Below are 13,479 nucleotides of genomic sequence, written 5' to 3'. Positions count from 1 at the left end.
AGACATGCATAGACACATGCATCTACAGCAAACACTTGACAACATTAATATAAAAGGCCAGATGTAGTACCATGTGCTGGTAATAGCAGTCACAGGTAGTGTGGATCTCTGGACCCTGTCGGCCGGCCAGTCAGCCTAGCCTACCTGGCAGGTCACACTCAGTAAAGAGTTGTCTCCAAAAAACAGCAGACAATACATGAGGCTGCCCTCTGGCTTACAGGCACACCCCGTTCATGTTGCCCGATTTAATACTTTTCTTCTGGGATCCTTAATTACAAAATACGCAGGGGCTCAGAGACTGCTTAGGTCTCAGGTTCAAACAGTGAGCGGAAACCGCACAGCTTGAGTGCTCTCCAAGTAGAATGAACCTTGGTCCCAGGAGTAGCAGCATCAGCCAGGCACTAATGCAAAGGATGGGCATGGCCACAAGTCCTGTAAACTATCTCCAACATGCACTCAATGGTACTGTCTCTTTAATTTTATTAAATCTGTGATTTTTATTTTTTGGAGACAAGGTTTCTCTGTGTAGCCCCGGCTGTCCTAGAACTTGCTTTGTAGACCAGGGTGGCCTTAGACTGAGAGACCCTCTGCCTCTAGAGTGCTGGGACCAAAGGTGTGTATACCCATGCCCAACTAAGGTGCTCCCTCTTTTAAAAGGGGCTCACACCTACCATCCCAGCCATGAGATCAATGAGACAGGAGGCTTGCTGCCGAGACTAGGGCAAGCCTGGGGGACACTGAGTAGGAGACACTGAGTTAAACAGGGTGGTGTGGGGAGATGCACAGCAGTTAAAGAGGAGCAAGCTCTCTCCCAGCACCACAGAGCAGCTACCAGCTTTTAATTCTGACTTTATTCCGACCTCCTTGGGCTCAAGAACAAACCCACACTAAGACACACATCTATGCAAAATCTAAAAATTAAAATAAAACATTTAAACATAAAAAGAAACAACAACAAAAAAATCCCAGTAGTGTCTGCACAGGCCCTCCAGAAGCTGAGTTAAAAAAGACTGCTGAGGGCTGGTGAGATGGCTCAGTGGGTAAAAGCACCCGACTGCTCTTCCAAAGGCCCGAGTTCAAATCCCAGCAACCAAATGGTGGCTCACAACCATCTGTAATGAGATGTGACTCCCTCTTCTGGAGTGTCTGAAGACAGCTACAGTGTACTTACATATAATAAATAAATAAATCTTAAAAAAAAAAAAAAAAAAAGATTGCTGAACCCCAGGAGTTCAGGGCCAATCTAGGTAGAGTTAGTAACAAGGTATTAAAACACAAAGACCAGCTGGGCAGTGGTGGCGCAGGTCTTTAATCCCAGCACTTGGGAGGCAGATTTCTGAGTTCGAGGCCAGCCTGGTCTACAGAGTGAGTTCCAGGACAGCCAGAGCTACATAGAGAAACGCTGTCTCAAAAACAAAAACAAAAACAAAACAAAACAAAACACCCATAAAGATTGCCAGCCAATTGCTGCTTTAACAGTCTAAAGGGCAGACAGGGCTGGCAGAGGTAGCTGGGACACTGAAATCACACAGCAATGCTGTTTCTCCACTGGAGGCCTGACACAGCTTACTGTAGGTCAAGAAAACAGTGGGTGACATGAAGTGTCTTAGAAATGTCAGTCTCACTAAAGACCAAGACTCAAGGGGAAAAAGGTGCAATTTTACAGTCAATCTCCCCCTCCCCTCTTCTCTCACACACGCAAACCCTGTAACAAGGCAATATCTGTTAGCACATGTCAGCAAGTCTGTTTTGAACGTCTAAGAAAATATGGTTAGCCAAGGCTACAAGTGAGACTTGACTGCCTTGGGCAGACAAGCCTAAATGGCTGAGAGCCAGGGTCCCAGCTATGCACAGAACAGTGTACTGCTAAACTACAGGGAAATACGAAGGAGTAAACATCCAGGGATCCTACCTAGGGTGTCCCTCCTCTGGACATTCCTGCTAACCGTGCCTGTTTGATGTACTACATGAAGCAGCTCTTGAAGAAAGAAATAGAAAGAGGTGCCCGCCCCTCTTGAGAGTCTAAAAGGACCCCAAATCAGGTCTCAGGACAAACTGGATAGGTCTTTCTGGAACACAGGGACTACTCAGGAGCTTTATGACGTTGGAAACTAAGTTCCACGTTCGCTTAAGGGGACAGTGATCTGTTGTCACAAAACAAACCAATAAAGCAGCCAACCACCACCTTGCCACCCCACCCTCCCACCGCCATTCCGCCACCCCACCCTTCCACCACTGCCAATTTTGAGTCAACAACATCAGAAAAATCAAAACAAAGCCATCCAGCAGCTTTAGAAAGGCTGGACATGACCACGGGTCTGAGGCTACAGGTGCCTGGAACACATGTGTGTCTGTAGAGATCTCGTGTGTGTGTGTGTGTGTGTGTGTGTGTGTGTGCGCGTGCGTGCGCGAGCGCGCGCGCAGCCCCAGTCAATAATATGCCTAAACTTACTGTCCTGTAAGTTTAGGCAGGAACTAGAAGGTGGGACGCTGGTAGAAAGAAAGGATTCTGGGAGACTCAAGTGAGGGAAGACTCGCCCTGGGCCATGAGGGAAGACAGATATATGAGAGTGGAGCAGAGGTAACCAGCTGTGAGGCAGAGCAGAGAATGAACGGGATATTAAGCTATGAGCTAGACAGAGAACAAGCCAACGCTATGGCCACAGGTTTTTTAAGTATAAATCCTAGGTGGTTATCTTGGGACCAAGAGCACAGCTTACAGTAAATACCCCACAAAATGTCAGTGCTCCCAATAACCCTGGCCTGTGATGGCTGCTCCATGGAGACAGACCTCCCACACCTAACAAGGAGCTACACCATGCTACAATGTGATACATGAACGCAGGAAATACCCTCTCTGGGAAGAAGGAGAGAGAGATTCCTATTTTAATGACTGAAGGAAGAGAGTGGCGGTGGGAGGGGTTCAGGTGAGCACAGACCAATCTCAATTCCAGTTCCACATGACAGCAAATCTTAGCAGGGGAAGACAGGGAACACTTACTCAACTTCCTTTCCAAAGGCTAGTTTCATTTTCATTTCCAGGAAGCTCAAAAACACTAATGCCTGTGAGCATGCTCAAGCCACCCTCAAGGGAAAAGCAGAGGTGTGCAACATCCAAGAAAAAGTAGTGACAAGTGTGGCTTAGCACTGTGTGAGAAACTAAGACACTGTGAGGTGGTGACAGAGACAGTGTGTCTACTTACTGTGTGTGTATGTGTGTGTGTGTATATGTGTGTGTTGCTGGGGACTGAACCCAGGCCTTGTGTGTGCATCTAGGTAAATTCTATCAGCCAAGCTACTTCTCACATCTTTACAGAGAAGATTCTACAGCAAAAAAAAAAAAAAAAAAAAAAAAAAAAAACCATCTCAATCCTGGAAGTACGCACCTTCATAGCAAAATGTCAAGGGGATGATTTTAAAGTATATGACAGTTAAGCTCTCCAGGGAAGTTACTGGGACAGCTCCACGCCGTTTGCGCATCTCGCTCGCTATGTGTTAGTTTTAGCTCGCTCAGTGAGCACTCTTCTCCAAAGCAGGCACCACCGAGTCAGACTGGAAGTGGCTGATGCCGACCCCACTTCTACACTATAAGGCACAGGCAAACTTAGTGTGATGTTGGGGAGCCGGCACACAGCCATGTCCTGTACTGACTTCCCCTACACAGCTCCTGGTCACATGCGCAGAGTCAGGGTGCAGGATAGAGCTACACAGTGCTGGCTTCAACCTTACAAGAATGACACCTGTTTGTGCATGGAACCTTGAGGGGTAAAATCTGAAGCAACTGGAATTCAGTCCCAAGAACTGCTTTACACACACACAAGCACTGGGCTCCAACAGCAACAAGCTCCCCACATCTGCAGAGCTATCTACTGAGTAAATTCTAGACCAGAGGCTTTATAGAAAGCACAACAGCTACTGTACAAGTGAGGTTTGCTGCTGTCTGAGGATACTGTCCCTGCCTGCCTCCCCTCCTCCTCTTTCTCTAGTTTAGGCTAGACAGGCATTCAACACCCACCACCTTAATTCCCACATACTGGGATTCCTAGCACATTCAGCTTCCTTGGCCTCGTGACTACAGCCTTGTGGCAGGCTGTGGTGGCACATGTCTATCGTGGTGGCATTGTCCATCATCCAGACTGAGGAGGCCTCATGAGGTAGGAAGATGGCATACTTGAAGCTAGTCTGGATATAGAGTGAGACCTTGACCCAAAACAAATATAAATACTCCATATAAATAGCTGGATAGGCAAACTCTGAGCTGTAGCCAGGCAGAGCTATATAGTAAGAATTTGTCTCAAAACAAACAAATGGAGGGTGAGATGGCCAAGTGGATAAAGATGCCTGACCCAAGCCTGAAAACTGAGTTCAATCCCCAGGACCCATGAGATGAATGGAGATGGTGTAGCGCTCAGGCATCTACAATATAAAAGAAATAACATAAAAACGTGTACTTCTGAGTTCGAGGCCAGCCCCAGGGCTATACAGAGAAACCCTGTCTCGAAAAAAAACAAAAAACCAACCAAACAAAAAAATGTACTTAAGAGATTGGAGAGTGGCTCAGAGGTTAAGAGCTCTGGCCACACTTCCAGAGGACCAAGGTTCACTGCCAGCAGCCACATGGCAGCTCACAGCTGTTTCTAACTCCAGCTTCAGAGGACAACTCCCTCTTCTAAACTCCTTTGGCATCAAGCATGTATGTGTTGCTATCAAAATATCTGTACATATAAAGTAATAAAGTATGTATTTATTTTTAAAATACTAAAGAACTCACAGAGCTATCAGTTCTCCTCCTGTAACTATGTGAGGCACTGGCATAACCTTAAAATAAGCCATAGCTTTTCAAAATCAAAATAATTTCAGAAGATAGCATGGTAGCATATAGTTAAAATTTCAGCACTTGTGAGGTAGAACAGGAAGATCTCAGAATCCCCACCTCAAAAAATTGAAACTGAAGCTGCGTGTGGTGGCGCACACCTTTGATCCCAGCACTAGGGAGACAGAGGCAGGTGGATCTCTGAATTTGAGGCCAGCCTGGTCTACAGAGTGAGTTCCAGAACAGCCAGGGATACAAAGAAATCCTGCCTCAAACCAACCAACCAATAAGAAGAAAAAGAAAAGAGAAAAGAAACCAGCAGAAAGTCATATGTATGTCTGAAGAACATTTTTTATTCTGTAATACTGAGTTTGCATAATTCTGAGACGAAAGATGAAGGAAACTAAACTGAAAAGATTTCTGAAGTGCTTCATTTAAGGCAGGAAATTTTTAAGGTGGAAAAGAAATTAAGCAAAGTAAAAAGCAAAACAAAACAAAAACAAAAAACCCAGATGTTGGCTAAGCATTTAAAGAAAAAACAAAACCCCAAACCCGAGAGCATTTCCCTGTATCAGAGGAGCCTCCAAGCTGAGCAGGCAAGGAAATGCCGTCTCCGGCTGCCCCCGCAGCATTTCCTCAGGAGTCTCTCTGAACTAAGATAGCAATCTGAATCTGATACAGCAATCCTTATATAAAATTCTGGTTTAAAGCAGGCACGAAGGAGGACTGACATGTTAAACAGCAGCCAGTCTGGACGACAAAGTAAGACGACTTCAAACAAAACAAAACCGGTTAGTCAGAGTTTCTTCATCACAAAGAACTAAGTTACAGAGGACAAGGAAACTGGATCTAAATTCGAGGCCAGCCTGGTCTACAGAGTGAGTTCCAGGACAGCCAGGGATACACAGAGAAACCCTGTCTCAGGGGGAAAAAAGAAAGGTAATTTCTTGGAGTCTGCTTGACTCCTGAGTCTTAGGTCATCTCCCATCAGATTGGTGTGACACCGGCACACCACACACACGGCTTCGGCTAAATGATACTTTCTGCTGAGCTTTCCAGCCCTTCTTACTGAGAGTGCTAAGGGGCCCTCAGCCAAGAGGACAGAGAGAGACACAGAGCTCAAGGAAGTTAGCAAGGCAATTTGGTAATGGACACTGTGTATTTTATCATACCCATGTCACTGTGTTCATGTCCCATGGTCACAGACAGACAAGTGAACAGTGCGCTTTACTTAGTGACCTTTAGCTTTGCCTTTGAGACTGGGTCGCCCGTGTAGTTCTGGCTGACCACAAATGAGCAGCCATCCTCTAGCTTTGACCCGAGTGCTGGGTCACAGCCAGATGCACTGTGCTTTATTAACACAGCCCTTCAGAACCTCTCCACACTCCTTACCCTATCTCTCAATGTGCTCTCAGTGCCTCACAAACACTGCAGTGCAATCCGAGTCCTGTGGATGCAGACATGAGTTTCCAAGGAGCAGATAGCACTGCTCTGCCCATCCACCCTCCACTAGGCCCAAGAGGCCCCTCTCCTTGGACCCGGCAGAAAGGTGATATTACAGCAGCGCTCCAGGGAGAAACCAGCACCCACAGCCTAGTTCCTAGTCAATGAGAATTACATACTGAGTGTTAAAGACTCAGGCACACCCCTTTATTTCCAGTACTCAAGGCAGAGGCAGGAGGATCTCTATGAGTTCAAGGATAGCCTGGTCTATAGCCTGGGCTACATAGAAAAACCCTGTCTTGAAAAACAAAACAAATAAAACTTAGTCTCGAAATCACAGCCTTAAGTCCAGCATGCCCTTCCCATTCTAACTTTAAAACAAACAATTAACATACAAATCCCCGTTATACACTTACCAGAATTCTGTATCCGCCAAGTTTTTATGAACTGGGTATCAGGGGGTATTGACTCCCCTTCTCCTATGGTGACATCTTCAACAAAGGACATGGAGGGCACACTGATATTTGGGCTCTCGAAGTCATAATAGGCGCCAATTGCTGCTTGTAAGTTCCTATAGATAAAGACAAGAGATTTCAGTCCACTCTGAAGGATATTATCTCAAACCCGAGGGAAATCCTTTCTTAAGGTTGGCCACAGAGGCAGAGGCTCCCACTCCCAGCCCTTCAAAAGCCACTGTCACTACTGAGAAACTACCGGAAAAGCAGAACCAACAAACTTGTGCCATTTTTTCCTGAAGGCACTCTACAGAGGGTGACAGGCCACTGTAAACTACTAGAAGCACAGACACAGGGATAGAAGAGCGCCAACTAAGAGTCTCTCCAAAGCCAGGCGTGGTGTAACTCCAAAGAGACTAAGAGTCTTCCCAAAGCCAGGCCTGCAACTCCAGGAGGCAAGGAGATTGCCACGCTGTAACTTTGTTTTGAGAAGATTTATTTTTATCATTTTAATTTTGTATACAGGTGTGTGTGTGTCCACATGTGTATCCAAACGGCACTGCAGGTAACCATAGAGGTATCGAACTCCCTGAAGCTGGAGTCATGGATAGCTAGGAAACAAACCTGGTCAACTGCAGAGCTGCAAGTGCCCTCACCTGCTAAACCACCTCTCTATCGCTCTCTATAAATTAAGGATAAAAAACTGGAGCCGGACGTGGCAGCGCACGCCTTTAATCCCAGCACTTGGAAGGCAGAGGCAGGCAGATTTCTGAGTTTGAGGCCAGCCTGGTTTACAAAGTGAGTTCCAGGACAGCCAGGGCTACACAGAGAAACCCTGTCTTAAAAAACAAACAAACAAACAAACAAAAACCTGGTGTGGTGGCATATTCCTTTAAGGGATTAAAGTGTTCAGCACTTCAGAGGCAGAAGCAGGAGGACCTCTGTGAGTTCAAGGGCTGCCTTGTCTACATACAGAATTCCAGAATATCGAGGAGAACCTACCTTCATAAAACAAAATGAAACAACCCCTCAAACCATTTACTGTGCATATGTAAGTGTGGGTGCGGCGTGTGTCATACACAGGTGAGGTGGGTCAGACTCAGGTCACAAAGCTTAGTGGCAAGCATTTGTACCCACTGAGCCATCTGGACAGCCCAAGTTTCACATTTAAAAAGCTCTTATGCGTGTATGGATGGATGGATGGATGGATGTATTATGTATGTATGTGTTGTGTTCTTCCTTCCTACAGCAGGTATGATTACACACTACTCTTGGCTTTATTACTTTGACAGTAGGTCTTGAAAGTATTTCTGTGAGGAGTAGTCGGTCACAGGTGAGTCACTGTGGGTAAATCACCACTTAACCAGTTACCACTGAGTGTTTCTAAACTTCATCCTTCGCAGAGTTTCGGCATCCATCGCCCTGCGTATCATCTACAGTCAGCCCCTTTATGTAGCACTTCTGGAGAGTCTGGATCTTCACTCTGGGTCCAGCCTTCCCTCAGCAGACACAGAGCAATGCACACAGAGCAATGCTCATAGCACCTGCAGCAGACCTGCTTCCCTGTGCTAGATCTCGGCAATGTGACAAATGACCTATCTCACTGACGTCTTAAGAGTCTTTGCTGGGTGTGGTGGGTCAAGCCTGTACACACTCAGGAGGATGAGGTGAGAGTAGTAGAGTTTGGAACTAGCCTCAGCTAAATATGGTGGCTGTCTCAAAAAACAAAAATATTCTTTTTAAGAAGTGACCACTTTTTTTTATATGTTTAAGAGCTGGGTGCTGGTGAAGAGCTGAGATTCAATTCCCAGCAACCGCATGGTAGCTCCTAACCTGTAACACTAGTTCCAGGGATCTGAGCTCTGAGGGCACCAGGCATGCTTGTGGTGTTCATATGTACACATAGGCAAAACACTCATGCACATAAAATAATCTTTTAAAATGTTGAATAAGAATTATGTGTGGGGCTGAAGAAGTGGTGAGCGAGTGAAGTCCCTGACGCACAAGCAAGCCTGTGAGTTTCAATCCCTAGACCCCATGTGGAAGCTAGGCATGGAAGGCAGAGACAAGAGGGTTTATCTCAGGGTGAGTTCACAGAGAGACACCTTGTCTCTAAGAGCTAGAGAGGGCTGGGTATGATGACACTTTAATTCCAGCACTTGAGAGGCAGTGAGGCAGAAAAATTTCTGTGAGTTCAACTCCAGCATGGTCCATATAGCCTGAGGTTCAGGCCATCTAGGGTTACATAGTGAAACAAAACATTGAAGAAGGACAGCCATCTTCCCATCTCTGGCCTCCACACAAACCAGCATGCATATACATTCACACTCAAGAAAGACTGAGGGTACACCAGCCTCTAAACCTTAGGAAGTGGAGTTAAGATGATGAAGAGTAGCCGGGTGTGGTGGCGCACGCCTTTAATTCCAGCACTGGGGAGGCAAAGGCAGGTGGATTTCTGAGTTCGAGGCCAGCCTGGTCTACAAAGTGAGTTCCAGGACAGCCAAGGCCACACAGAGAAACCCTGTCTCAAAAAACCAAAAAAAAAAAAAGATGATGAAGAGTTCAAGACCAACCTGAGCTACATGAAACCCAGTCTCAAATCAGAAAAGGCAAAGGAAGATAACAAACTGCCATTTGCAACTTCTTTCTCAGAAGAGCCATTTGATTAGCTGCTACTAAGGAGCCATGCACACAATCCAGAGTCCTCCAAACAACAGCATCTCACCAGGGCTGGTTCACAGCTCCAGTGCCTGAAACCAAAGGCCACAGAGGCTGTTTAAATAAATATGTTGGGGATCAAAGGCTCTTCTGGTGATGATATTATGGGATGTTATTCTGGTCTTACATCAGTAAGCTCACCACCAGCTCTCAATCTGCATGCTTCTCGGCATAGGCAACCATGCGCCATGAAGCCAAGCAGACACAGCAAGAAATGACTGCAATGTGTACACCAGGAGCAGTCGACACTTTCTGGCTAGGACCTCTGTGCCTGCTTCTCCAGGTGTTTGCAGCTGCCAGAAAGGCAGGCTATACTTAGAGCAACGATCATGTGATGGTGGTGCGTCACACTAATCAGTGAGGACTGGATTACGACACCAGCTGCCTGCCTGCCCCATGTGCTTGATGAAATTTACATGGAGCAGAGCTGGGCCAGGAGCCAAGCTGCACCTGCTCACTCCCTGCTGCATACAAAGGCTTGGACTTCAGTCTTTTCAGTCGTTCCCTTTGTAGATAACAATGATCAAAACCATACATAGTGCCTGGTAAACCTAAGGCGGCCCACAAACAGACTCCAAGGCACGTCAGCAATCAGCCCTACCCTTAAGGAGCAAGCTTGAGAAAATACTTTCAATTTGCTCACTTGAAAACATTTAGTAAAAGTTGTGTCCATTTTTAAAATAAAGACTACTTTCTGCCTCTGTCTCTTGCAGGGTCCTCTGCTGGTAGGGACAAACTGTTGCACATTCAAGAGAATTGACAATTCTCCCAGCAAATTGTATCCTGTGTTACCTGTGGGTGTGTCGCCAGGTCAGCCTCCCTGAGCACTGGAGATGGCACACTAACAAGAGCCATACTCCCCTTACAAGGCAGAAACGCTCCCTTCCCCAAGCCCCTCCACACCCCCAGTTCATCCCACAGCCAAAGCAGCCAAAGCGATTCCTCACCCACACCTGCTTAGTGCAGAACTCAGCCAGAAAAGACCAAGGGCCTCGTAAAGCTGAAACTTCAAATGAGTGACCTGGAACAGAGGGAGGTGGCCGAGCAAATCACTTCCTAGACACAAGGCAGAGAGCCGCCGCCTGCAGCCATCAGACACAGCTGGGCACGCCTCCTCAGGCTCCAGTCAGATTATTGCAGATCCTGGGCCAGCAAGAGCAAGACTAGCTCAATCAGCTCCCACTCAGTGCCAGCATGTACGCGCCTGTCTCCAAACACACATTCTGCTGCTGCCGGTCACCAGGAAGGAAGAACACTGCCTACAAGAAAGCCTCTGCCCCAGTCTTCCTCAGAGCTTCTAGGCAGAAACAGTCTTTAATATAAGTTCAGTCAAAAATATTCTGAAGATGTAGGCTTTGATGGCTTTGACACCTTTAATCCCCTCCTTCCAGAGGCAGAAGCAGGTGGATCTCTGAGTTTGAGGCCAGCCTGATCTACAAGTTTTAGGACAGCTAGGATTGTTAGAAAGAGAAACTCTGTCTGACAAAGCAGGGATGGGCAGTGGGGAGGGCGGACTACCATAGGGCCTCTCCTGTCTGGGAACTGTACCACGGGGTGACTGAAATGCTACACTTCTGTCACTACCACAAGACATTTTTTTTTCCAGACAAGAGTCTCATTATGTAGCCCTGGCTGTCCTGGAGCTCAGATAAATAGACCAGTTTGGTCTTGAACTCAGACACCCATTTGCCTGAGTCCCAAGTGCTGGAACTCAGTACCAGGAAGGTAGGGGCAAGAGGATGACTATCACAAGTTCAAGGCCAGCCTGGGCAAGATTGTACACCCCACCCACCCAAAGTTACAATCGAAAATGCTGTATGGCCAGGCGGTGGTGGCACACGCCTTTAATCCCAGCACTCGGGAGGCAGAGCCAGGCGGATTTCTGAGTTCGAGGCCAGCCTGGTCTACAAAGTGAGTTCCAGGACAGCCGGGGCTACACAGAGAAACCCTGTTTCGAAAAAAAAAAAAAAAAAAAAAAAAAGAAAATGCTGTATGAACTTTGAAAAACCAAGTGTGTGTTTACATGAACGCATGAGTGTACCGCTGCCGAACAACGTGAAGATGAGAGGACACCTTGTTAGACCTAGCTCTCCCCAACACCATGTGACTACGGATAATGAACTCCATCCAGTCCTCAGGCTTGGGAGCAAGCACTGTTACTCACACCTAGGACTGGAGACACGGCTCAGTGGTGAAGAGCACTTGCTGCTCCTTCAGAGGATCCTAGTTCAATACCAAGCACCCACTTTGTAGCCAACAACCATCTTTAACGTTGTCCAAGGGAACCAACACCTCTGTAAGCACACACACTCGTGTGTGTGTGTGTGTGTGTGTGTGTGTGTGTGTGTGTGTTTTACTACACAGATTCAGGCAAAATACCCATACACATTAAAAAACTTAAGAACTGAAACTACAAGATGGGCATTGTGCTGCATGGCTGTAAGCTCAATACATGAGAAGCAGAGACAGAAGGAGCAGGAGTTTCAAAAGGCCAGCCTCCGGTACATATCGAGTTCAAGATTAACCAGGACCACATGAGACCTTGCCTGCTCTCAGGTACAGGGAAACTTAGATCAACTAAAGCAAAAGGAAACATCTAGTCAGACATGGGAGTTGATGTCTGTAGTCGCAGTACTCAAAAGGTTACGGTATGGGCTGGTGAGATGGCTCAGTGGGTAAGAGCACCCGACTGCTCTTCTGAGGTCCGGAGTTCAAATCCCAGCAACTACATGGTGGCTCACAACCATCCGTAATGAGATCTGACTCTAGTGTACTTACATATAATAAATTAATTTAAAAAAAAAAAAAAGGTTACAGTAGGGGACTGTCAGGAGTTTGGGGCCAGTCTGGGCTACACAGTAAGTTCTAGGTTACTAGGCTGAGCTACAATATGAGACACCAGTCCCTCAAAAAGCAGAGAGGAGATGAAGGGGATTGGTGAGATGGCTCACTAGGTAAAGGCATTTGGTGCCAGGCCTGACAATGTGCTAGCCACTACAACCTGACTAGCACTCCTTTGACTGCCACATGAGCTGTGGCTACTATGTAGTCACACACATGCACACAGTAAATGCAGAGGGCAGGGATGGAAAAGAAAAGAGAGAAAAATCTACAGAGTTAAAAAAAAAAAAAATGCTTTTCTTGGGCAGAGGGAACAGCTCAGGGGTAGTGTTGAGTATACACACAGCCATAGTCTTAACCCCAGTTGAAACACACACACACACATACACATACACACACACAAGAAAAAAAAAAAAAAAAGAAGAAAAGAAAATATAAAAGAAAAACACCAGGCATAAAAACACTAAGCATAAAACACTCATTCTAATGACATAGTGTGCAACTGTAAGGAGGACCACAGCCTGGCAGGATTAGCCCTATAGAGCCTTTATGCTGTGGAACATAGGCTCTATCCCCAGTGTGGCGGTCCTCTGCTCTCGGACGCACACGCCAAGGCACACTGCAAAGGGAAATCCAATTACTCAGCAGCAGACCTGCTCTGGCCAGGCCTCGTGTCTGCTTTCACTCGGTAGCCGAAGGAGCCTGAGGAGAACGAGGCACAAGGCAGGAAGGCACTCCTCCTTCCTGAGAAGATGGAAGTGCTCTGGAAGCAGGGGTCCCCAGAAGGACCCTGCAATCTGCCTCAGTCAGTCCAGGTTCAAGCTGCTAAGTATTAAGATGAATTTGCAGATGGAAGCCACATTGTTATAGGAATTTATTGCAATGCAAACCTCTAAGGCAAAGACTGAGGGTGGTGCTGTGTATGTGCACTGCACTGTGTACTCAGGAGGACAAAGGCAGACTGTGCACGGTAACCTGAGGCTGCGCTCTGCTGAGTCACTTCCGTCACACACCTCGGGGTCCAACAACTCACGTTTCGGTCAAAAGCGCAGGTTTAGAATAACTCCTTGTTTTGGTCGCTGGATTTAATTTCGTGAAATGATTTACAATCGCTGTGTCTATGGTAACTACAGTTTCTGGAAATTCTGAGCCACTGTGAGGAGACACGACAATGTGGATTGCCCCAAACACCGTAGGATGACCGCACAA

General features: G+C 46.7%; 1 protein-coding gene across 4 annotated transcripts in view; it reads right to left on the bottom strand.

Annotated features, from left to right (window-relative positions):
- Positions 1-13,479, bottom strand: part of Ilrun (inflammation and lipid regulator with UBA-like and NBR1-like domains) — a 67,891-nt gene that overhangs the window by 34,690 nt on the left and 19,722 nt on the right. For all 4 annotated transcript variants that reach the window (XM_021149097.3, XM_021149099.3, XM_021149098.3 and 1 more), the window contains exon 2: positions 6,673-6,827. In XM_021149097.3, the coding sequence (XP_021004756.1) occupies positions 6,673-6,827 (155 nt within the window). The remainder of the gene's footprint in view (positions 1-6,672; positions 6,828-13,479) is intronic.

The sequence above is a fragment of the Mus caroli genome, unplaced genomic scaffold (genome assembly GCF_978045245.1).
Source record: "Mus caroli unplaced genomic scaffold, Mus_caroli_1 scaffold_18, whole genome shotgun sequence".
Taxonomy (NCBI): Eukaryota; Metazoa; Chordata; class Mammalia; order Rodentia; family Muridae; genus Mus; species Mus caroli.
Note: the sequence above shows the minus strand (reverse complement) of the source record. Positions and strands in the feature narration are given on the sequence as shown.